At 44.0% G+C, this 25,114-nt stretch overlaps 1 protein-coding gene across 26 annotated transcripts in view; it reads right to left on the minus strand.

Moving 5' to 3' along the window:
- DST (dystonin) overlaps nucleotides 1–25,114 on the minus strand; it is a 497,752-nt gene that overhangs the window by 392,965 nt on the left and 79,673 nt on the right. For 19 of the 26 annotated variants that reach the window (XM_033864484.2, XM_033864483.2, XM_033864472.2 and 16 more), the window contains exon 4: nucleotides 6,694–6,901. In XM_033864484.2, the coding sequence (XP_033720375.1) occupies nucleotides 6,694–6,901 (208 nt within the window). Of the gene's footprint in view, nucleotides 1–218; nucleotides 746–6,693; nucleotides 6,902–7,062; nucleotides 7,181–25,114 lie in introns of those variants that run through there. The other 7 variants (XM_033864485.2, XM_033864480.2, XM_073810885.1 and 4 more) reach the window with 6 other exon arrangements.

Here is a 25,114-nt window from a genome sequence, read left to right on the forward strand (position 1 = left end):
TCGTCCTAGGGCGTCTACGGGCCGTCGCCCACCCCATCACCCTCCCTGCGCTGGGGTACGGAATTCCATCCCAAAAAGACCTGGTCCATTCCCAAGGCACCTGGTCCAGACACCTGTTTACTTGTGCCCAAGCAGTGGTGGCTCGGGTTAAGCAAAGGCGACGGTCACCCCTCTGGTCCCTGCCAAGCCCCGCGGCCCGGGCGCGGGGAACCACATACCTTTGTATCTCTCCAGGACATCCTCGTAGGCCTGGAGGTACTCCTGCTCCTCCACGTACAGGTAAGCGGCTGGGGATAGGTACCCCGCCATGCCCAAGTTTACCTAAGCGACGACTGGCCAATTCCCCTCTCCCGCTCGAACCCCGGACAGGATCGCAGTCAGCAAGATGCAGCCTTGGTAATGGAAACGCGGAAGGAGAGCAGGCTGGGGGAGAGCGCCGGGGCGCAGAGCTGGGGGCGCAGAGCCGGGGACGCAGACCCGGGGGAGCAGAGCCAGAGCCGGCCGGGGAGACGCCCAGGTCCCCTGGCGGGCCGCGGGTGCGGGGCCGCCCGGCCCGCAGGAGCCACAGTCCTCTCAGGTTTCAGCAGCGGCCAATCTCGGCGAGCCCGGGGGCGGCGACCTGCAGCGCCACGCCGCGCTGAGGAGCCCGGGACCCGGCGGGGACAGGCGGAGGGCTGCGGGAGCCGGGACCCTCGGAGGCCGAGGCGGCCGCCACCCTGGCTCTGCGCTGGGCGCCTGCTCGGAGCCGGGAGGACGCGCGCGCTGCCTCCGCCCGGGATGCTGCGCGGCGCATCTGCGGCATTTCCTGGCCGCCGCGCCGCAGACACTCGCCCGCGCCCCGGGGAGAGGAAGGGAGGGCACAGCGGGGGAGAGAGGAGGGAGGGCGGAAAGGAGGGGGCGAGGCGGCGGTCAGCGCCCCGGCTGGCTCGGCTCCGGCCCGCGCCGCCCGGCCCCTCCCGCAGGCAGCGCCGCGGCGCCCGGGCCCCTCTCCGGCCCGCCCACCGGTCCACCGCGCGGCCAAGCCCGCCCACCCTGGACGCTGGCTGGCCGGCCCGGGTCCCAAGGGCGAGGTTTCTATTTGGGACCCACAACAGGTGCCTGGGAAACAAAGCCGCGGATCGCGCCACCCGCGCGCGCAGCCCCCGCGGGGCTCCCGGGAGAAGAGTGGGAAATACTCTTCGATCCGGCCGCTGTCACAGAAGGACCAGGTCGCTGGGACAGCGCGGTGGGGGGAGCCGGGGGTCCCCGCCCCAGGCGCATCTGGGGGCGGGCGGGGGTCCTGACAGCCTGGAGACGCCTGCGCCTGCGCGCCCGCCGCCCCGCGGCCCGGGGACCAGCCGGCGGTCCCTCCCTTCCGCCCCCCAGAGCCGGCCCGCGCATCTGCCGCGGCCACAGCCCGAGTCGATACACAGCACCCGTCTCACGTTGCCACCTCCCTCCTTCTCCCTACCATTATTCACCCCACATAGCACTATTCTCCACTGAATGTGAGTAAAATGGGTCCAATTCCCTTCGCTTTGGCATGTATCATATACTAAAGTGGTGAGTTTTAAGAGTCCACTGGAGAAACCGGTTGGTACCCAGACATGTAAACAGGTGTGTTTAAGAGGACTGACAGAAGTCAGCCGGCCTTGGAAGGAATCCTGGCTCCTGACTATGTGACGTGGCCAAGTTACTTCTTCTGTCTTCATCAGGATAATCATATCATAAAGTTCATCATGGGCTTCCCTGGTGGCACAGTGGTTGAGAGTCCGCCTGCCGATGCAGTGGACACGGGTTAGTGCCCCGGTCCGGGAAGATCCCACATGCCGCAGAGCGGCTAGGCCCGTGAGCCATGGCCGCTGGGCCTGCGCGTCCAGAGCCTGTGCTCCGCAGCGGGAGAGGCCACAACCGTGAGAGGCCCGCGTACCGCAAAAAAAAAATAAAAATAAAATAAAGTTCATCATATATCATCATATCATAAAGTTGTGATAGCTCAACTTTATGATAACTTTATAAGTGTTAGCTGTTGTTGTTGTTATGATTATTAGATGAACCATCTCATTGTTGACTCTCTGATTTATGACAACTTCACCTCTGCCCACATCTCCCCTTCCTATTTCTTCTTTCATAAGTACTGACTTTTTGTCCTTGATGATTCTTTTTTCTTTTTCAATGATGTGAATCTGGATCATTTTCCATCAATTGTTAGATGGGAATGAGTACTCTTGGAAAACTGTATACGCTTGATAAAACTTACTTGAATTAGAATTGGAAAGCTTTACTTCTCATCAGTAATTGGCCTATTTTTGTTACTCCAAACAGAGCAAGACCACACTTCTCTTTTCTGTCCTGACCACTGATCTGAGTTTGATCCACTAAGCCTTTAGGATCACTAGAGTTTTCTTGCAACTTGGCATGTATTTATGTATACATTAGTTCATGAAGTAACAAACAGATATCATATGGGACACCTTTTGGAAATGAAAGGGTTAGCAATTCTATCCCTAAGAGTCATCCCATATACAGACCACATATATACAAATGGAGATCTCTCAAAACTGTCTTGTCTCCCTCACAGTGAGTAAGGTCATTAAGGGCATAGTCTGATCCTTCATCAGAAATTGACACCCAGTAGCACCCAGTTTTGTGAATACAATCAGTGCACACTGCAGTGATTTTAACTGTCTGTTGAAGGAACTAGTCAAAATGAACAAGCAGCATTTGGGGTTGTTGGTAAAAACAGCCTTTACCCCATGCATTCTTGGAAAGATAATAAAGGATCAATCTGCTAATAATAATAGTGTATTCCATAGGGAAGCAGCAAAAGCAGAGCAGTTAAGAGCTTGGCCTCTGGAGTCAAGACGGCCTGAATTCAGATCCTAGCTCAACCACTTCCTATGACCTTGGGAAGAATCTCTCCTCTCTCAGCAGATTTCTGGACTGAAAAATGGAGAAAATAATAGTACCTACTTCATAAAATTGTTGGGAAACCTAAATGAAATAACATATTAGGTGCTTATGAGAGCATCCAGCCATCAGTCAGCTGTCATTTACAGAGCATTTTCCATGTGCCAGGGAATCTGCAAAATGTTTTGCATTTACTACTTTAATCGCCACAGCCATGATCTTTTGATAGAGAAAATGAAGCTGAGAAATGTTCAGTAAGTTGTCCAAGAAAACACAACTGGTTCATGATAGAGGAAGAATTAAAGTCCAAAGTCTGACTCTGCCAAGGTCCTTACATTCTAACTTCAAAGAATTCACATGGGTCCAACATCCATACTTTAAAATAACACTGTCACTGGGCTTCCCTGGTGGCACAGTGGTTGAGAGTCCGCCTGCCGATGCAGGGGACACGGGTTCGTGCCCTGGTCCAGGAAGATCCCACATGCTGCGGAGCGGCTAGGCCCGTGAGCCATGGCCGCTGAGCCTGCGCGTCCGGAGCCTGTGCTCCGCAACGCAAGATGCCACAGCAGTGAGAGGCCCGCGTACCGCAAAAAATAACAATAATAATAACACTGTCACTAACAAACCATGTACCTTTACAGGCACTTCAAGACTGAAAACCCCAACTTACAGTATCCCGCGAGTAAGAACAGCAGATCTGTCTTACGATGATGTTAAAGGCATTTACAGTGGGTACAAAGCCCCTTTCTTACCATGTCATTCTCACCTTGACCCTGAGAGATCAGAAGGGCATATATATTATAGTCTCAGATTTTAAAATGAAGATACTACAATAAATGCAAAAGCACTTTTAAATATATAAGTATCAGACATGTGACACCATCACCAAAAAGACTTTCAGAAATGTACATCTGATTATGTCATTGCACTGCTTAAAAATCTTCAGGTGATTCCCCACCAGTTACAGCATAAATAGTCCAATCTCCTTGGAATTGCCCGAAAGCACCCTTACAGTTTCTGCTCTTCCCTACAAATCCCAGGCTTTAGCTACACAGATGACTTGCAGTTTCCATTTGAACCCATCTCCCTGCTGTGTTCCTGTAGCTCCATCCCTCGGTAGTGGCCTTCCCTTTCACTCTAGTCCATCAAGCTAGTTAAATCTCCCCTCAAATAATACAGGTACTCACAGCCATTACAGCTAATCTCTCACCCGTGTTGTAACTGTCTCACAGCACATCCATGGTCATGTTAGACTAGAATTTCTTTCAAGGCAGAACTGTGTGCTTATCTTCATTTTATTCCAGAGGCTTAATAAATATGTATCAAATGTGAATGACTTAAGGGATTCCCCCTGACCATATGGTCTTTTTGACTCTAGACATTTTCATTCTATTTTATTTTTATGACCTTAAAAACAAATAAAAATATGAGACTTTCAATTCCTTTATTACTAAATAACGAACATGATGGATGGACATCCGCACACCATTTCTGACCCTTGCCCCGTCTCCTACTAGGGATGAACTTCACCGATCAGCCGAGTTTCAGGCCAAGTGTGAAAATGCCTGAGAAGTTGAAATCTGAATGGTATGTTTTCCAACTACCCACTGCACCAAATGCCCTCAGATGCCCTGTTCCCTTATCCTCACACTGGATGATCTGTGGCAAATTTAATACAAAATCTATCTGGATTTCACAGTTTAGCCACATGACAATGAAACATATTTGCAGACTGGCCCCTGAGCCTATGCTGGGGCCAGTGATGAAATGATTATGACTTGTGTGGCAACAGCAAATTTACTAATATTTATTTTAAACACAGTAAGTAGTACCTGTCCATACTAGGGCTGCGTATTCTGTTTGTTGTTTTATTTTCTTTTGTTATATTTTTGAAGAATTGATATAATCTTAAAAGTATGTAACTCAGAGGTCTCCAGTGCACCAACTACCAGTAACTTCATAGTAAACCTTTTACAACGAGTAAGACATGGCCCCTGCCCTCCCAGAGCCTACAGTCTACTGACCCCAGCACCCGCTTGTCCACTGCACCCAGCAGAACCCCCAGGTCCTCCATTCCTTCCCTACCGTCAGTGTACACCGACCACTACTACCACCAGCCTCTCCTGACTTCCTGTCTGTTAGTTTATATAACCTCATTCCCCCTGACAAACATATGCCCTTCCTTCTCTCATAAACCTTCCTTCACTACCAAAAGCAAAATACCTGTCTCTGCCACCTTTATCAAAACTCTCAAGACAGAAGGATCTTGTACCTTCCGTAAAAACGCAAAGGACAGGCATCCCAGGCTTTCTACAAAGCCCCAGCAATTTCTCACGCCCCCGCCTTTCACCCATCTTCCCTTTCTGCTGAGCCAAATATCTGGTACCCTGGTTCTGGCACTGTCTCCTCCACTCCCTTGGCGGTATCTTGACAGGGCAAGGAATCAGGCCTCGGTGGCCAAACACTTTTTGGTACTCGCCCAGCTCTGCACCTCTCCCAGGCCACCCCTGCCCACTCTCACTTGGCTCCCAAGCTGTCTCCATCCTCCCTCCACCCCATTCTCCCCCTCCATCCTCCTCTTTGAAGGCCTGGGTGAGACCAGCCAGCATCTCACAACAGAAGCCAGAAGAAGCTCAAAGCTGTTGCCCCAGAAACCTGGACTAGAGAATGGCTGGCTGGGCCCTGTTTGTTTTTCCCGTAATCAGAAAATCCCACTGGGGGACACTAGGGGGACTCAGCCACCATGATGGCTGGGACCTGAGCTAGTCCCCTCCAGCCCCCACCCCCACCCCCGAAGGAGTACAAGTACCAACTTTGCATGATGGTGGGAGGCAAAAGAAACTGAGTGGGAAGGGGCCTGGGGGAGAGAGTGGGGGAGGGGAGAGAGGCCCGATCCACTGCAGAAACCAACTCCAATAAACACCTGGCCTTTGGCCTTTGCAAGAGAGCTCCCGAAGGCACACCCCAATCTACCCCATTACCATTTCTGAGAAAAAAAAAATTGAGGAACAACCACCCCAGAAAGCACAGCTCACATACACACAAACCACACAGGCACTGCAGGCAGGGGGATAGATTTCCACAGCAGGCTCAGCTTTCAGCCAAGTAAAACAAGCCATCACTTCTGGGACCTAAAGGCAGTGCAAGGGAACCCTGGGTAACAGAAACACTGGCCCCTCCCAGGTATTAATTAATCAGGGATGCATGATGGCTAAACCCTCAAGAGCACCAGGGGCAGAAGCTGCTACAAACACATGATGCTGACAGAGATGCTACACTTAAACACACACACACACACACACACACACACACACACAAAACCGCATCCAGGTTGCTAAAATACCCTCCGCAATTCTGGGTACCAGAACCCGGGAATCTACCCCCCCACCCCCGTTAAATGTGGTCGCTCAGAGCTCCCATGCAAACATGGAAACGAAGCTTCCAGCAAACACACCGGGAATCACTGAGTTAATACTTTCAGATTGGCACGGTGGCGACTGCACATAAATAGGAAACTTCAATGCAGATGCCTGTAAATATCCCCTTGGTTTCAAAGGTATCGATTCCTCCAACTAGAAGACAGGGCCAAACAGCTTAGTCACCAGCAGGCAGGGCCAATCGCTCTTTTGATAAATCAGGACAGAAAGTAAACATGGTCATCCTCCTTCTCCACCTTGAGCGCAGATCTCTGCCCAACGCATCAGCTCCCAGCCAGACAGGGCCCCCGGGGACTCCATGGGTGAATTTCCGCAACTCTCCTCGCACCTCCCTCTATCCCCTGCCCCCGCCCCCACTTGCTCTTACCTGCTATCCTAAGCACTGCCCTCTCCGCAGGGTCCAGCACCGAGCCCCCGTGGATCTTTCTTTTCGATCTCTCATGTTTAGGCAAATTCCAGGGTAAGGTATCTCCAGGAGCTGGAGATGCAGAGCCAGATTTCTGGCTGAAATCATCTTCATCGGAAAAATCCGCAGAGGAAGACATCGAGCAGCGGTAGGATGCGTTCCCGGAACTCTACAGGGGATGACACAGAAAAAAAGCATCAACAGCAAAACACTCACATCGGCTCGTCCATCTCAGCAGCCCCCTCCCTGCCCCCAAACGGAGTCCGGCATCCTGCATCATCTTCAGCGCGGACGGGGGGACCCACACCAGAACCAACACCCAAGGCTCACCATCTTCCCTGGGCCACGGCTCCGACACCGGCCACACGCCCCGGGCAGCTCCGGTTCATGGAAGATTTGCACCCAAGTGTGTGGCCTGCGGTCCGGCCACCAGCTCACAAATGACTGGCCCAACAATGAAGCCAGAATCCACAGCCTTCCTGTTACAAACCTATAGTATTTGGCTCCCCCACCAGGCCAGGACCGATATTTTCCATTACTAGCCTGCTGCTTAATTCATTAACGCAACTCACTCCAAGTTGCAAAAACAAAGCACAAACGCAGGATGCTGAGTCCCAATTCCTTTCCGTTTCCAGTCGGAGTCTCCCCTCTAACCAGGTTTGAGCCCCTCGTCCCCTTTAGTTAATTTTCTTCCTGAGCTTGAAGCTGGCTCCCAGAAGAGAGCAAGGAGGGAGGAAGGGCTGATTCTGAGAAGAGCCTTTTCTGAAGACCAGGAGGACACAAAAGACTGTTTTCAGAAGCCAAAGGCAGTGCCAATAAACAAACATCTGAACTCAGCTTAGAGTTCTTGAGATCATTTAAACTACTAGCAAAGTAACAGCTGCCAGTGACGGAAATGAGAATGATGCAGCAGCTCCCCTCTGCCCCTGGTCATTACACAGTGAAATGAGAAACGTGAGGCTTTGACCCACATGCTTGGCCTGACCTCAGTCTCCCTTCCAGGAACAGGAGCCGGTCTGCAGGGCGTATCTCGCATTAAAGGGTCTGTCTTCCCCACAGGGAAAAGGCACCAGACGTTATCTCTTCCTCCTTGGTTGAGTTAAGTTTGTGATGATTCAGGGAGCCACCAGCTTACCATGGAAACGAGGATGCTGACTATCTGTGCTGTGAACAGAGTTCTAAACAAGATAAAGCATCCAAGGGAAATCTTCACTTCCCCATTTAGAACTTTGCTGAGGCTCAAGATGCAAAACTGGTGTAACTCGAATTCCTGAAATGGAACTTGCAGCCTCAGACTCCTACGAAGCCGGTGGCAGGCAGGAATCAGTGGTGTGCTCCCATCAGAGTAGAAACCCTGGGCTGCTCACAAAAGCCGTGGTGACACAGCAAAAACAGGCTGTGTGACAACATCCCAAGGCGTGTGGAATAAACCAGAAGTGAATCAGGACCTCGCCTCCATCTATTCAGGCATGACAGTCCTTATTCACTTCTACTGGCCAACACCATCATTTTTTTTTGGTCTTTTTTTTTTTTTTTTGGAGTAAAATTGCTCTACAATGTTGTGTTAGTTTCCGCTGTACAATGAAATGAATCAATGAAATTTTACAATGAAATGAAATGAATACCTATATCCCCTCCCTCTTGGACTTCCCTCCCACCCCTCCATCCCACCCATCTAGGTCATCACAAAGTACCAAGCTGAGCTCCCTGTGCTACACAGCAGGTTCCCACTAGCTATCTATTTTACACATGGTAGTGTATTTATGCCAAACCTAATCTCCCAATTCACTCCACCCTTTCCTTCCACCCCTTGTCCACATGTCCATTCTCTACGTCTATGTCTCTATTCCTGCCCTACAAATAGGTTCATCTGTACCATTTTTCTACATTCCACATATATGTCTTAATATACGATATTTGTTTTTCTCTTTCTGGCTTACTTCACTCTGTATGGCAGACTCTAGGTCCCTCCACATCTCTACAAATGACCCAATTCTGTTCCTTTTTATGGCTGAGTAATATCCCATTGTATATATGTACCACATCTTCTTTATCCATTCATCTATCGTTGGAAATTTAGGTTGTTTCCATGTCCTGGCTATTGTAAATAGTGCTGCAATGAACACTGGGGGACATGTGTCCTTTTGAATTATGGTTTTCTCAGGGTATATGCCCAGTAGTGGGATTGCTGGTCATATGGTAGTTCTATTTTTAGTTTTTTAAGGAACCCAACACCATCATTTTAAAAGTACACATACTATTTCCTGTAAAGTGTCTAAGATTTACCTTTAGCTTTATTCTTTCCCCAAAAAAGCAGTCTTCCATTTTACTTTACATGAAATGTCATCACCTTGGTTAATTATTAACTTATTTAGATTTTGTGTGTTTTCCTAGTGGCAATCATGTACTATGCAAATAAATAAAATTGATTTTCTGTATTCGCTGGAGTCCACAGAGAGTTGTGAGGAGCATTAAGTCAGTCACAGGATGCTATCAACCTACTTTATTTTCCATGCTTTTCTGAAAATTCATCTTGAGCTCCCTGAGGCTGTGTTGCTGGCTGGATTGGTGAAAAAGGATGACATTCTTAAAGACTTTTTCAAAAGGGTATTGGGTTTCCTTGGTTGCCTTCTGTCTTCCTTAAAATGGCTTCCTACCTGTCCTTATGAAAGGTCATCTTTTATCTGTGAGCTTGTATTTCTTGTTGTTTCCTATACTCTTTCAGTGAGGATAGTAATTTGATTGTTTATCTTTACAGACAGACTTGGGGAATAACTGTTAAAGGACTGCCCCCATACAAAAATCCCTGGTTACTGATTTTTGTAGACAGAGTAAATTTTTTTAATGGTTAGCATCTCAGCTGATGGAACAGCAAAATGTGATTTATGCCATGACATAAACACCACTCATCACACATAGCCAGATGGGAACAGTTACTACCCTGTACCCAAGGGTGTTGAATGGTGCAGCCTCTAATCTGGACGTGTCCTTGGTAAATGGATAAGAGAGAAAGGAAGACAAGACAATCGGCAATACCTCTTTCAACAACATGGCACAGGGAAATACGGACACACGCAGACAGAGGAAAAGCACGCTGACTTATACCCAACAAAGTCTCTCCCCTGGCTACGTGACTCGAGCATTTTAACCATTAAAGTATTCAATTTTTCCCCACAATAATTTTCATGAAGACTTTTTAAATATAAGGTAAACTATACAAAATTAGGCCCATTTGAACCTTGGAAAGTGAGGATCGATTTTTTTTATCATTTATGTTTTGTATTCTGAGAATTACCTTTTAATTCACTTGAATTTTTAGACATATGCACTCTTCGGTATAGAAATTTCTTTTTTTTTTAGGCTTATTTGGTTGCTTTATTTAATTTGAAGTTTCTTTTTTTTCTCGGTAGTGTTTGTTTGAAGTTGGCTCTTTAGCAGCCAATGAGGTAGAGACTAAATTGGCCACCTTTTAAGGGCTACTGAATTTAGTCTTTTAGGCTACAAGTGTGTGATTCAGTAAATGAGCTTACTTCAGTGAATGAAAGGTTGTCTGTGGTTTCTGTCTTCAAATTTGGGGAAATTATATTTGGAATCTTAATAAATTTTCATTCACTGTTATGTCGGTGGCATTCATATCAATGAATAAAGTAGAGTTCATAAAATAAGCATTCCAGGTGGGATGCTGTAAATTCTGTCACTAACTTGTTCTTTCCTAGTATCAGGCAAACTGGCTGATCAGATAGCCGATTTTTTTTTGTTTCTTTTTTGTTGTTAATTCTTTTTTTATTGAAGTATAATTGATTTACAATGTTGTGTTAGTTTGAGGATTCTTTTTCAGATTATTTTCTCTGAGAATGGATTAAAATGAAGCTGCTTTGAAGTCAATTGACCCTCTAAAACTATTCTTTATTGATTTCAAATGACTTGCCAATTCACGTCTCTACCTTTGGGGGTTAGAGGAATGAGTGTGAAAGTACAGTTCTCCTTTCTTATGGAAAAAGCAAACATATTCTCTGACCCAAAGTCCAGAGCCTAACCTTTGAGGTGGGGCTTGGAAGGTAAGACAAAGGAAGTGGGCTCTTGGGACCAGCAAAACCCCGAGTTCCTCCTGTCTCTTCCTCTACTCCTGTTGCTTAAGGTTTGATTCCTATTAAAATATAAATATCTATGTCCATGATAGAAGATTGGTTAAATAAATGACAGTATATCCATACAATGGACTACCCTGCAGCAATTAAACAAAAATGTTATTGATCTACATTTAGCAAAGTGGGAAGGGTTCATATAGAATGATTCCTTTAAAAAAATATCTGTGTGTGTGTGTGTGTGTGTGTGTGTGTGTGTGTAGACAGACAGACAGTAAGATGATTTATAGATGAATAGGTAGATACATGATAGGTAGATAGGTAACTATCTACCAATGTGTAAACAGCAGTTATTTCTGGGTGATGACTAATACTATGAATGAATTTAGTTGTATTCCTTATAATTTTTTAATCCAAAACAAATAGTACACAAAAAGATTACTAAGAAGAAGAAGATACTACGTCAAGGGTCAGAGAAAATATCAAAGGTTGTAGGAGGAAATAATTATTTAAGCCAGTGTTTTTAACTATTTGAGGCTCACAGACACCTCTGAAAAGCTGATGAAATCTAGGCAAGCCTCTCTTCAGATCAAAGCCCATCAGCAAATACACACAAACTTTGCATGTGATTTTATGGAATTCACTGCCCCGGGTTAAGCCCCCAATTTACAACCATGAACTGTCAACCCCATTTGGCATGTGTGTTGAAAATGGAAAAAAAAAGGGAAAGCATGTGGAGTATTCAGAAGAGGAGAAAGGTAATTAGGATAGTAAAGACAAAGTTGGCCCAGGTCATCATGTTTTTAATATTTGGCTTTTTATTTTTATTTTTTTTTAAATAAAGGACTGTGAAATACCTCTGGCCTGATACTGGATCTCTACAACCAAAAACAAAAAAACACTAGGTTGTGAGAAACTAAAAACCCAAGCATTGTGTCTTATTACAACCTACTTATTAAGGCAGTTTGAACAATTGAATTAGATCACCAAAAGCTTTAAAATGACTTTCCTAATTGCCAATTCATTCACGTGGTATAAAAACAACCCAAATCTCCTAAAGCCAGGATAATTACATAATGTGACATTTTTAGAAGGGGAACTAAACAATAACTCCTCTAACTGAAACCCCGGTGGGGGATCTGAGACTAGTACAATGGAGCTGCCTACCCTGGAAGCTGCCCAGCCTCAGTACCATGAACCAGAGGAAAGTGCCAGGAAGTTGCCTCTGCCCCAAGCTGCAAGAAACAAGTGCAGAGATAAGGTCTTGGGAGGCTTCCAGATAAGGCTCCCAGAATCCCAGAGGCTGGAACGTGGTATTTCACAAACCTGCATACCTGAGATTTATGCACATTTCTGTAAGCATAGTTCCAAAAATTTAACCAAAAAGTAAAAATAAAAAGCCTATGAAGAATCAATTAGACAAATCCAGATTGGGGGTCATTCTACAAGATAATTATCCTGGTCTCTTCCAAAAAGGAAAAAGGTCAATGTCACAAAACATACACACCCCCAAAGCAGGGACTCTTCTAAATTTAAAAAGAAAACAGAAGCATAACAACAAAGTTATGAAACTTGATGGGAGCCTGTATTTCTTTTTAAGCTGAAAAGACATGTTAGGGACCATGGGGAGAATCTGAACCTGGATCATGGACTGTTTATCAGCTGATATTGGGAAATTACTGTTAATTTTCTAAGGTGTGCTAATGGTATTTCAGTTATGTAGGAACACATCCTTATTCGTGCTGTCTGCACTTGTTCTCAGTTGTTTCAATAAAAACAGAGAATTGTGTTTATATTGGCATGTGGCAATAGGCTAACAGTAAGGCTTCACTGTACTACTCTCCCAACTTTCCTATAAATTTGAATATTTTCAAAACGAAGGGTTGGGGAAACACAGAGCAAGGTCTTTTTTTTTTTTTTTTTGTAAGTGTTGCTTAGTCTAGGCCTGTTCTCACAAGATCACATCACCCGGGTCTACATCCACGGTGACAGCACCCAGCTAAGTAATTTCCCATAGCATTTCCTCATAGAAACTTGGAGGAAGCAAGGGACCGACTTCAAGGGGACCCCAGAGCAAGGTGATGTGCCTGCTTCTGTCCAGATCACAGTTTTAGATGGAAGAATATTTAAAACGCACCTCTGTGTTATCCACTTACTACACAATCCAGTGAACACAAAGTTAGTATAATATCACATAATTTTTTACATTTTATATAAATCCAAAGAAACCACCAAAATTTAGAGTGAGTGAAGATCTAATTTTGTTTAAAATTCCGTTGGTTCGCTAAGTACAAATACTAACTTCTTACATATTGCATAAAAATATGCAATCTGGCCCAAGACTATTATTCTATACTAGTTTTTTATTTGGAAATAAGTCCAAAAGCAAGAGCACATTATCTGATTTTAGAAATCCCAAGGAAAACCATCTCTACCACAGAAGAAAAGAGTTAAGGAAAATGTAAGAAAATGTGTTTAACCCCTTGAAGACAAAATGACCTAAGGAAAACTTTGGGGGCTGCGTTGTTGTTTTAGTTTTAAATTTTTTTCAAAACTAGTTGAACAATTCAGGTACTTGCTCATCAAATAAATAACTCCTAATCAGCCTCTTAACTGGAAGCCACCTTGAAATAGTAAAGGGGGGACTCTGGTTTGGCCGGGCCTAGGCTGGCTTTCACTCTCTCCTTTTAGGGAAGATTTGCAGGAGCCATACCCCAAAGAGGAAGGGGAGCCTGGTGAAGCTACAGAAGACGGTGGAGGTAGTGGTCAAAGGGAGGGGAAGCTGGAAGGTTCTTGCATCTGAATCAGGGAGGAGTTTGGGGGGAGAGAGTGAATGAAAACCAAGGTTTCCTTCTGGACGGAGAAGCCCAGTTCATCAGCCTCTGAAAGAAGAGCGCTGGGATTCAGGACACAAACTCTCTCTCTCTTACACTCTCTAGGGTATAAGACTGTGCATTGGTTAGAGTGTTCCTTGGTGTTAGGTTTCCGGGGCAACCGGGCTCACTGATGGGATCCAGAAAGGAGGAAGTGCTCCTCATCACTCTCCGGCAGCTGTGTGGGACGCTCTACAAGGTAAGCACCAAAGACTCATTTCCCGAGGAGCCTGGCCTTGGATTCTAGGCTGTCTTGGCTCAGCTCTAAGGCATTCTGCAAGACTTCCTTCCTTTCAGTTTAACCAGCAAGTTCTAACTCCCCGCATCACTTATTGAGTGACTGCAGTCAGGGGCTGCACTGGGTATTTTCACTCACTATCTTATTTAATACTCACCATAATCCGATAAGGAAACCTCCCCTAAAGGGAGGCTAAGTCACTTGTCCACAGCCATTCTGTCAGTCCAAGGTGAAGCCTGGATTTCCATCTGGGTCCTTTGGACCCCCAAGTGCCCTAGAATGTGGTCCCAGGCCCTGAGAGGAATACACAACATGCTCACAGCCCTCAATGATCTTACCATGGATGTGGAGAGCCCAAAAGGGTTAGGCTTGCTCTGTGCTTAATTCAGTTCAAAGCATGGAAATGACCAGGAAATAGGTGTCAGTTCACAATGAGGAAAAACCATCCAAAAAGATACAACTGCTCAGAAGAGGAAAGGACAGCTGTGGGGGGCAGGGAGCTCCCTCCTACCCGAGGGACCAAGCCTTCACTGAGGAGAACGTCACACTGACTCCCTGTTCTTCCAACACCAAGATTCTCTGGTCCTGGGTGCTCTCACACTTCCACAAATCCTCTCTCCAAACAGAGGACAAATAAAACAAAGACCATGTTAAGTATCAAAACATGAAACTGTACGAAAATTGTAAAAATATTTCAAAAGTACCACAAATTTTTTTGCAAGTCCACCTTAATGAAATCATATTAAAATTATATAAATAGAGACATCGAGAACTAGTTTGAGGAATCTAAAATATGACACAGATGAACTTATCTATGAAGCAGAAACAGACTCACAAACAGAGAACAGACTTGTGGTTGCCAAGGGGAAGGGGGATAGGGGAGGGATGGAGTGGGAGTTTGGGATCAGCAGATGCAAACCATTATATATAGAATGGATAAACAACAAGGTCTTATTGTATAGCACACAGAACTATTATATATTCAATATCCTGTGATAAATCATAATGGAAAAGAATATGAAAAAGAAAATAATAGTTTGCATTTGAGCACCTGCAAATTGCATAAAAGTATGCAATCTGGCCCAAGACTATTATTCTATACTAGTTTTTTATTTGGAAATAAGTCCAAAAGCAAGAGCACATTATCTGATTTTAGAAATCCCAAGGAAAACCATCTCTACCACAAAGATATAGGTATAGAAGAAGAGAGTTAAGGAAAATGTAAGATAATGTGTTTAACCCCTTGAAGACAAAATGACCTAAGGAACACTCCTGAGGAAGGACATTTTAAATAATGTGCCTAAAAGAAAAGCAAAACATAACTCTGAAAATCGTCCCACAACACAGAAACACATTAAGAAGACCAACAAACACTGAAAACATCTCTTTACCTAGAGAATACTTAATGTTATTATTTCAAACATGTTTATTTACATCAATCAATTAAAAATATATCTTAAGCACCCATAAGCTTCTGCCTTGGAGGAGTTTAACATCCAATTGGGAAAGTAAAGGTGATAAGAGAGCCAACTTATAATTGAATATTATCATTTTATCTTCATGTATTAGGCTGAAAAAATAAGTCTTCCAGCTGAGTAACATAAATACATACATAAAAATATGGTTTATACCCTAAAGTCAATTAGGAGAGAGGGGCTGATTCAGGAACAGGCTGGAACATCTCTGGTCCCTTTGGAAGCCAGGATGGAGATGCAGGTGTTCCCTGCCACCTGCCTGCCTCCAACAGTATCATCCAAAACTGGCAATGCTGAGAGACGTGTTGTATTGGCCTGCCATTTTATTTTAAGTTATCTTATTTTATATTTACTGGCTGCACAGCACAGCATGCGGGATCTTAGTTCCCCAACCAGGGATTGAACCTGTGCCCCCTGCAGTGGAAGTGTGAGGTCTTAACCACTGGACCGCCAGGGAAGTCCCTTATTTTATTTTTTTAGAATTTATTTTATTGAAGTATAGTTGATTTACAAAGTTGTGTTAACTTCTGCTGTACAGCACACTGACTCAGTTATACATACATATGCATTCTTTTTCATATTATTTTCCATTTTGGTTTATCACAGGATATTGAATATAGTTCCCTGTGCTCTACAGTAGGACCTTGTTGTTTATTCATTCTATATATAATAGTCTGAACCTGCTAATCCCAAACTCCCAATCCTTGGCAACCACAAGTCTGTTCTCTATGTCTGTGAGTCTTTCATAAATAAGTTCATTTGTGTCATATCTTGGATTCCACATGTAAGTGATATCATATGGTATTGTCTTTCTCTTTCTGACTTAGTATGATAATCTCTAGTTGCATCCACGTTGCTGCAAATGGCATTATCTCATTCCTTTTTATGACTAATATTCCATTGCATATATGTTCCACAGCTTCTTTATCCATTCATCTGTCCACGGACATTTAGGTTGTTTCCATGTCTTTGGCCTGCCCACTTTTAAAAACTAACTATTGGCAAACATTTAAAAATTGGGAATTTTACATGAAAATACAGATCCTAGAGGTAGTTTCCCCTTTTTAGAAGGAATGCATGCTTTCCAGGCTGATACAGAGCTTACCAGCCTCTTTATCCATTTATGACACCTGCCCCTATCTGACTTTGGGCCCCTGCCATAAATTAAGGCAGGGGTGACATTGCTGCACTCAGAGATTACAAAATGATGGGGGGGGAGGAATGTAGGTATAATGGTAATCAATAAAAGGGGCTGGCAGTTTACAAATAAAGGAGAAGAGAACTGAAGAGGAGGCTACAAAACAAAACCAAAAGAAGAAGGCTACCAAAGATCTCAGTTAAATTAGTGTCAAACAGAAATGGGTGATGCCACTCCTACTGATGCCCCTGTGCTGATGTCATTCTGCTCCATCCCCAATAACCCTGGAAACAGGACCCACTGTATGACTCTGGAAGTGCTGGCCCATGAGCTCCGTGAATCTAGCTGAACCACCCCGCCCCCAACTACTGCTGAGCCCTCTGGTTTTGTTCCTGCCCCTCCCCATGCACAAGCCTGCTCCCCACATGTTCCTCCCACCCTGATCTAGGTCAGGGGGAGGCTTGGATGCCAAGCTCTTCAGACAGCCAGGACACGGCTCTGACTTCCACTGGTAAGAAGACGTGGGCTATGATCACGCCCGGAACCCTAAGGTATTAGCACAGGATGTTTGCAGAGACCAAACCCCAACTACCATCCACACTGTTAGCCATAAAGTTAAAGGTATGTGCATGACCTGCCAAGTATTGAATGTCGGGGAAAAGCTTTACAACCTTGGAAAACTGCTTGGCCTTTCTGGGCTTTGCTTTGCTCATCCAAGAAATAGGAGATGCAACAGTACATAAGACACAGGGCTGTGGGGATGGCAGAATAAGCAATACTTGAAAAGCGCCCAACACACAGAGACCATTCAGCAAACCTGAGCATCACGTGATATTACCTATTCACATCCTTACCCTATCATACCTTATTCCACAATGGGTAGTATTAAGGTAACTAATAAGAAGATGGTGGGGAGTGGGGAGAAGGCTGTGTGATCCAGGGGCAGAGCATTAAGTCCAGTTAAGCCTATACGACTGTCACTCCAGGAAACTGGAAACAACAAACAGACACGGAGACTGGAAGTGACTCGAACTAGGTCACATTAACAGCCGCTCTCAGGAGGCAGACCCATGTCGTCCCCACATCTGTCCTTCCCAACCTTGGTTACTGAGCCTTCAGCCCTTTGGGATGCCCTTGTATCTTTTCAATGCATTGCTCTTTTATTTCTTTTTTTTTAGGCCGCGCCACACAACTTTTGGGATCTTAGTTCCCCGACCAGGGATTGAACCCGGGCCCTCGGCAATGAAAGCGTGGAGTCCTAACCACTGGGAAGCCAGGGAATTCCCTTTTTTTTTCTTTTAAATTCAATTTTTTTTTCTTTTAAATTCATTGTCTCCATTGTTGGAGACACAACAAAAACTTAGACAAACACGATCTATAAAAAAAGCAACTCTATCCAATTTTTCCCTGTTGAAACATAAGCAAGGCTATGTCTTTACACCTTCATGTTCATTACATGTCTTCATTAATGAGACTCCGGATAACAGCTTATACAAAGCCATTCTCTCACTTCAGTTACTACTGCAATGAAGTGGAAGAATTACTTTTTCATTACAAAAAAAACCTTTTATTATTGAACCGAAGCCAAGTCCATGAAACTTTAAGTACCTGGCTTCCACCGCCTGAGGAAGACAGGGCTGGCTCCATGGCTCCATGTGCTTTCAGTGAAAATAACCCTGTGCCATGAGCTACACCTAAGTGGGACCAGGGAGCAGGGCTTGACACAAGGAGAGCCACTGCCGCAGAGCTGGCTGAATGGGAACCTCTGCCCAACCAGGATGCTTCAACCTGGAGGGTGGCAACCCAGTCCAATCACAGTGCTACGTGCATTCCAAATGCCCTTCACTGATATTTGAGTTTTCCCAAAGATCCCAACCCCAGAACACTTCAGATCCAGGCAGAACAACCATGTAGTCCAAAGACCCTACATCTACAATAAGGGCCGCCCAGGTGTCCTCTGGTCTTTGTAACAGATCTCTCTATCTGAAGGTAATCTGAAAATCTTCCTCACTTTTAGGAACCCTAGGTGTCCAGGCAGGAAGCAGAAACAGCCTGCATGCATACCTGGCTTTTATTTTCCACAAACCTAAACCTGTTGAGGCTAAGGTTATAGAAAAAGGCAGATAGCAGTGCTATTCACAATAGCCAAGACATGGAAACAACCTAAATACCCATCGACATAAGAACGGATAAAGATGTGGTATATATACACAATGGAATATTACTCAGTTATAAAAAAGAATGAAATAATGACATTTGCAGCAACATGGATGCAACTAGGGATTATTATACTAAGTGAAGTAAGTCAGAAAGAGAAAGACAAATACCACATGATATCACTTATATGTGGAATCTAAAATATGACACAAATGAACTTACCTATGAAACAGAAACAGACTCACAGACATAGAGAACAGACTTGTGGTTGCCAAGGGGGAGGGGGTGGGAGAGGGGTGGACTGGGAGTTTGGGGTTAGTAGATGCAAATTATTACGTACAGAACAGATAAACAACAAGGTCCTAATGTATAGCACAGGGAACTATATTCAGTATCCTGTGATAAACCATAATGGAAAAGAATATGAAAAAGAATATACATATGTATAACTGAGTCATTTTGCTGTACAGCAGAAATTAACACAACATTGTAAATCAACTATATTTCAATTAAAAAAAATAATGCCTAAGGCAAAAAAAAAAAAGTTCTCCTTAGTAATAAAGTTCTGACTTCCAAAAAAAAGAAAAAGGCAGAGTGCTCTGGAGCAGAAGACTTTCCCAGCCTAAAAACTGTGCCCTTAGGCTAGAGGGAGCATCTGTGGATCCTGGAGACGGGAGCTTCCTGAATCCCAGAAGATGCCCCAGAGACAGGCGGTGCCCGGTGTGTCCAGGGGACAGACTACTGGTCAACCTTCCAAAAGAATGCTGTCCTGAGAGTGACCTGGAGTGGCCTCCTGGGCCTGGGGAGCAGCTACGGGTGGCAGGGGCGGGGGGGTCACCCTAACCTGGAGACACACATGTTCCCTCCTATCCGCTGCCACTCTGGCATCTTTCTAAGACCCCAGAACCTTAACACAACACCAAGGTGGAGGTGGAAGAAGTGAGAACCACCAGGTGCGGCAAGAGGGGAGACTGAGAGTCAGAAACTAAGCTGAGATGAGAAAAAAAGTGGTCTATCTTGTAGACTAAGCTTCACACTCACTCTGCAGACACTGCCTGTTTCCTGACTTCAGAACCCCAGTCTCAGGAGTGGACCCCACAACTGTCTGCCAAATGGAGCCACTGGCTCAGCAGCCTGGCCTCGGCAGCAGGTCCCAAGGGAGGAGAGACTCAGGAGGAAGCCCTGCCAAGGAGGGCTAGAAATACCTTAAGGGTCTGTCTGTCTGTCTCTCTCTCTCTCTCACACACACAGCCCACCAACAAAATCACCTCCTGCTCAATCTCCTCCTTTCCAGCACCAGTTTTCATCTTAAGGCTGTTTGAATGACTCTAGAACCAGAGAAGAAGGGAACTTATCTGCTTGCTGTTGCCACCTTATTCCAAAACGGTATTAAGGTAACTAATAAGGAGACAGTGGGAAGAGGGGAGAAAGTGGTTGAGACCCACGAGTTCTCCAGCCAGTACCCCAGAACCAGACATGGGGAAAGCATGGGGTGCTTAGGAAGATCCAGTAAAAGTGGCCGCAGGTGAGGCTGGGGAAGCAGGTGACAGATGAGGGCCTTATGTCCAGCAAATGATGACACCTGAGCTATACCACTGTTCTCAGTGATGGAGAGGAGAGGATGGGTTGAGAAGTATTTAGAACTGAAAGTGAGAGGATGGAAAAAGATATTCAATGCAAATGGAAATCAAAAGAAAGCTGGAGTAGCAATTCTCATATCAGACAAAACAGACTTTAAAATAAAGAATGTTACAAGAGACAAAGAAGGACACTACATAATGATCAAGGGATCAATCCAAGAGGAAGATATAACAATTCTAAATATTTATGCACCCAACATAGGAGCACCTCAAGACATAAGGCAAATGCTAGCAGCCATAAAAGGGGAAATCAACAGTAACACAATCATAGTAGGGGACTTTAACATCCCACTTGCACCAATGGACAGATCACCCAAAATGAAAATAAATAAGGAAACACAAGCTTTAAATGATACATTAAACAAGATGGAATTAATTGATATTTATAGGACATTCCATCCAAAAACAACAGAATACACTTTCTTCTCAACTGCTCATGGCACATTCTCCAGGACAGATCATATCTTGGGTCACAAATCAAGCCTTGGTAAATTTAACAAAACTGAAATCATATCAAGTACCTTTTCTGACCACAACACTATGAGACTAGATGTCAATTACAGGAAAAAATCTGTAAAACATACAAACACATGGAGGCTAAACAATACAATACTTAATAACCAAGAGATCACTGAAGAAATCAAAGAGGAAATCAAAAAAAAACCTAGAAACAAATGACAATGAAAACACGATGATCTAAAACCTATGGGATGCAGCAAAAGCAGCTCTAAGAGGGAAGTTTATAGCAATAAAATCCTACCTCAAGAAACAAGAAACATCTCAAATAAACAACCTAGCCTTACACCTAAAGCAATCAGAGAAATAAGAACAAAAAAACCCAAAAGTTAGCAGAAGGAAAGAAATCATAAAGATCAGATCAGAAATAAATGAAAAAGAAATGAAGGAAACAATAGCAAAGATCAATAAAACTAAAAGCTGGTTTTTTGAGAAGATAAACAAAATAGATAAACCATTAGCCAGACTCATCAAGAAAAAAAGGGAGAAGACTCAAATCAATAGACTTAGAAATGAAAAAGGAGAAGTAACAACTGACACTGCAGAAATACAAAAGATCATGAGAGATTACTACAAGTAACTCTATGCCAATACAATGGACAACCTGGAAGAAATGGACAAATTCTTAGAAAAGCACAAACTTCCAACACTGAATCAGGAAGAAGTAGAAAATATAAACAGACCAATCACAAGCACTGAAATTGAGACTGTGATTAAAAATCTTCCAACAAATAAAAGCTCACGACCAGATGGCTTCACAGGCGAATTCTATCAAACATTTAGAGAAGAGCTAACACCTATCCTTTACAAACTCTTCCAAAATATAGCAGAGGGAGGAACACTCCCAAACTCATTCTACGAGGCCACCATCACCCTGATACCAAAACCAGACAAAGATGCCACAAAGAAAGAAAACTACAGGCCAATATCACTGATGAACATAGATGCAAAAATTCTCAACAAAATACAAGCAAACAGAATCCAACAGCACATTAAAAGGATCATACACCATGATCAAGTGGGGTTTATTCCAGGAATGCAAGGATTCTTCAATATATGCAAATCAATCAACGTGATACACCATATTAACAAATTGAAGGATTAAAACCATATGATCATCTCAAAAGATGCAGAAAAAGCTTTCAAAAAAATTCAACACCCATTTATGATAAAAACCCTCCAGAAAGTAGGCATAGAGGGAACTCACCCAAACATAATAAAGGCCATATATGACAAAACCACAGCCAACATCATTCTCAATGGTGAAAAACTGAAACCATTTCCACTAAGATCAGGAGCAAGACAAGGCTGCCCACTCTCACCACCATTAGTCAACATAGTTTTGCAAGTTTTAGCCACAGCAATCAGAGCAGAAAAAGAAATAAAAGGAATCCAAATCAGATAAGAAAAAGTAAAGCTGTCACTGTGTGCAGATGACATGACACTATACATAGAGATTCCAAAGATGCTACCAGAAAACTACTTGAGCTAATCAATGAATTTGGTAAAGTAGCAGGATACAAAATTAATGTACAGAAATCTCTTGTATTCCTATACACTAGTGATGAAAAATCTGAAAGAGAAAATAAGGAAACTCCCATTTACCATTGCAACAAAAAGAATAAAATACCTAGGAATAAACCTACCTAAGGAGACAAAAGACCTGTATGCAGAAAACCGTAAGACAATGATGAAAGAAATGAAAGATGATACAAACAGATGGAGAGATATATCATGTCCTTGGATTGGAAGAATCAACATTGTGAAAATGACTCTGCTACCCAAAGCAATCTACAGATTCAATGCAATCCCTATCAAACTACCACTGGCATTTTTCATAGAACTAGAACAAAAAAATTCACAATTTGTATGGAAACACAAAAGACCCCAAAGACCCAAAACAATCTTGAGAAAGAAAAACGAAGCTGGAGGAATCAGGCTCCCTGACTTCAGACTCTACTACAAAGCTACAGTAATCAAGACAGCATGGTACTGGCACAAAATCAGAAATATAGATCAATGGAACAGATAGAAAGCCCAGAGATAAACGCACGCACATATGGTCACCTTATTTTTGATAAAGGAGGCAAGGATATACAATGGAGAAAAGACAGCCTCTTCAATAAGTGGTGCTGGGAAAGCTGAACAGCTACATGTAAAAGAATGAAATTAGAACACTCCCTAACACCATACACAAAAATAAACTCAAACTGGATTAAAGACCTTAATGTTAAGGCCAGACACTATAAAACTCTTAGAGGAAAACATAGGCAGAACACTCTATGACATATATCACTGCAAGACCCTTTTTGACCCACCTCCTAGAGAAATGGAAATAAAAACAAAAGTAAACACATGGGACCTAATGAAACTTAAAAGCTTTTGCACAGCAAAGGAAACCATAAACAAGACCAAAAGACAACCCTCAGAATGGGAGAAAATATTTGCAAATGAAGCAACTGACAAAGGATTAATCTCCAAAATTTACAAGCAGCTCATGCAGCTCAATATCAAAACAACAAACAACCCAATCCAAAAATGCACAGAAGACGTAAATAGACATTTCTCCAAAGAAGATATACAGATTGCCAACAAACACATGAAAGAATGCTCAACGTCACTAATCATTAGAGAAATGTGTATCAAAACTACAATGAGGTATCACCTCACACCAGGCAGAATGGCCATCATCAAAAAATCTAGAAACAATAAATGCTGGAGAGGGTGTGGAGAAAAGGGAAAACTCTTGCACTTCTGGTTGGAATGTGAATTGGTACAGCCACTATGGAGAACAGTATGGAGGTTCCTTAAAAAACTAAAAATAGAACTACCATACCACTCAGCAATCCCACTACTGGGCATATATCCTGAGAAAACCATGATTCAAAAAGAGTCATGTACCACAAAGTTCACTGCAGCTCTATTTACAATAACCAGGACAAGGAAGCAACTCAAGTGTCCACTGACAGTTGAATGGATAAAGAAGATGTGGCACATATATACAATGGAATATTACTCAGCTATAAAAAGAAATGAATTTGAACTATTTGTAGTGAGGTGGATGGACCCAGGGTCTGTCATACAGAGTGAAGTCACAAAGAGAAAGACAAATACCATATGCTAACATATATATGGAATCTTAAAAAAAAAAAATGTTTGTGAAGAACCTAGGGGCAGGACACGAATAAAGACACAGATGTAGAGAATGGACTTGAGGACACGGGGAAGGGGAAGGGGAAGCTGGGACAAAGTGAGAGAGTGGCATGGACATATATACACTACCAAATGTAAAATAGATAGCTAGTGGGAAGCAGCTGCATAGCACAGGGAGATCAGCTTGGTGCTTTGTGACCACCTAGAGGGTGTAGGTGGATAGAGAAGGTGGGAGGGAGATGCAAGAGGGAGGAGATATGGGGATATGTGTATATGTATAGCTGATTCACTTTGTTGTAAAGCAGCAACTAACACAGCATTGTAAGGCAATTATACGCCAATAAAGATGTTAAAAACCAAAAAGAATTTGGGGGGGGGAAGGGAAGGAGAGAGCAGGCTGGGCTACTGCAGATGGGGAAGAGGTTAAGGCAGTCACCTGGAAGAAGCAGGAGGGTCAGGAGTCAGGCCTCAGTGTCACCAGTGGGGAGCCAGAGGCGGGCTGAGGAGAAATGAGAGGGTGCCACAGGCCTGTCATACAAGGAGGCACGAGATGGCCAGCCCTCCAATGAACCACCAAGTGCATGCTGACCCAGACTGGCTTGAGCAGAAGGCTGGATGGTCATCACCCTCCAAGTCACCTGCATTTCCCTCCCACTCAGGCCCTGCCCCCCCTCCCCCCCCCCAGTCCTTAGGGATGCTGCAAGGCTTTGCTGAGATGGCATCATGTGCACCAAAGCATCCTGCATTCGTCCCCTCCTCCCGCACACGAACAGCAGTCATGTGCTGCCCTCGGGCTCACTGTCCCCTTTCACACGGAGATGGTACTGGAGAAGCTAACGGATGTGCTGTTCGCACATATTTCTTGTAACATTTTATGAATCATGATATTACACGACTTAAAAACACAGAAATAACAATATTGGAGGAGGGGTGGGGGAGGGATGGAGTGGGAGTTTGGGGTTGGTAGATGCAAACTAGTATATATAGGATGGATAAACAACAAGGTCCTACTGTATAGCACAGGGAACTATATTCAATATCCTGTGATAAACCATATGGAAAAGAATATGAAAAGGAATGTATGTATATATATATATATATATATAT

The sequence above is a fragment of the Tursiops truncatus genome, chromosome 10 (assembly GCF_011762595.2).
Source record: "Tursiops truncatus isolate mTurTru1 chromosome 10, mTurTru1.mat.Y, whole genome shotgun sequence".
Classification (NCBI taxonomy): Eukaryota; Metazoa; Chordata; class Mammalia; order Artiodactyla; family Delphinidae; genus Tursiops; species Tursiops truncatus.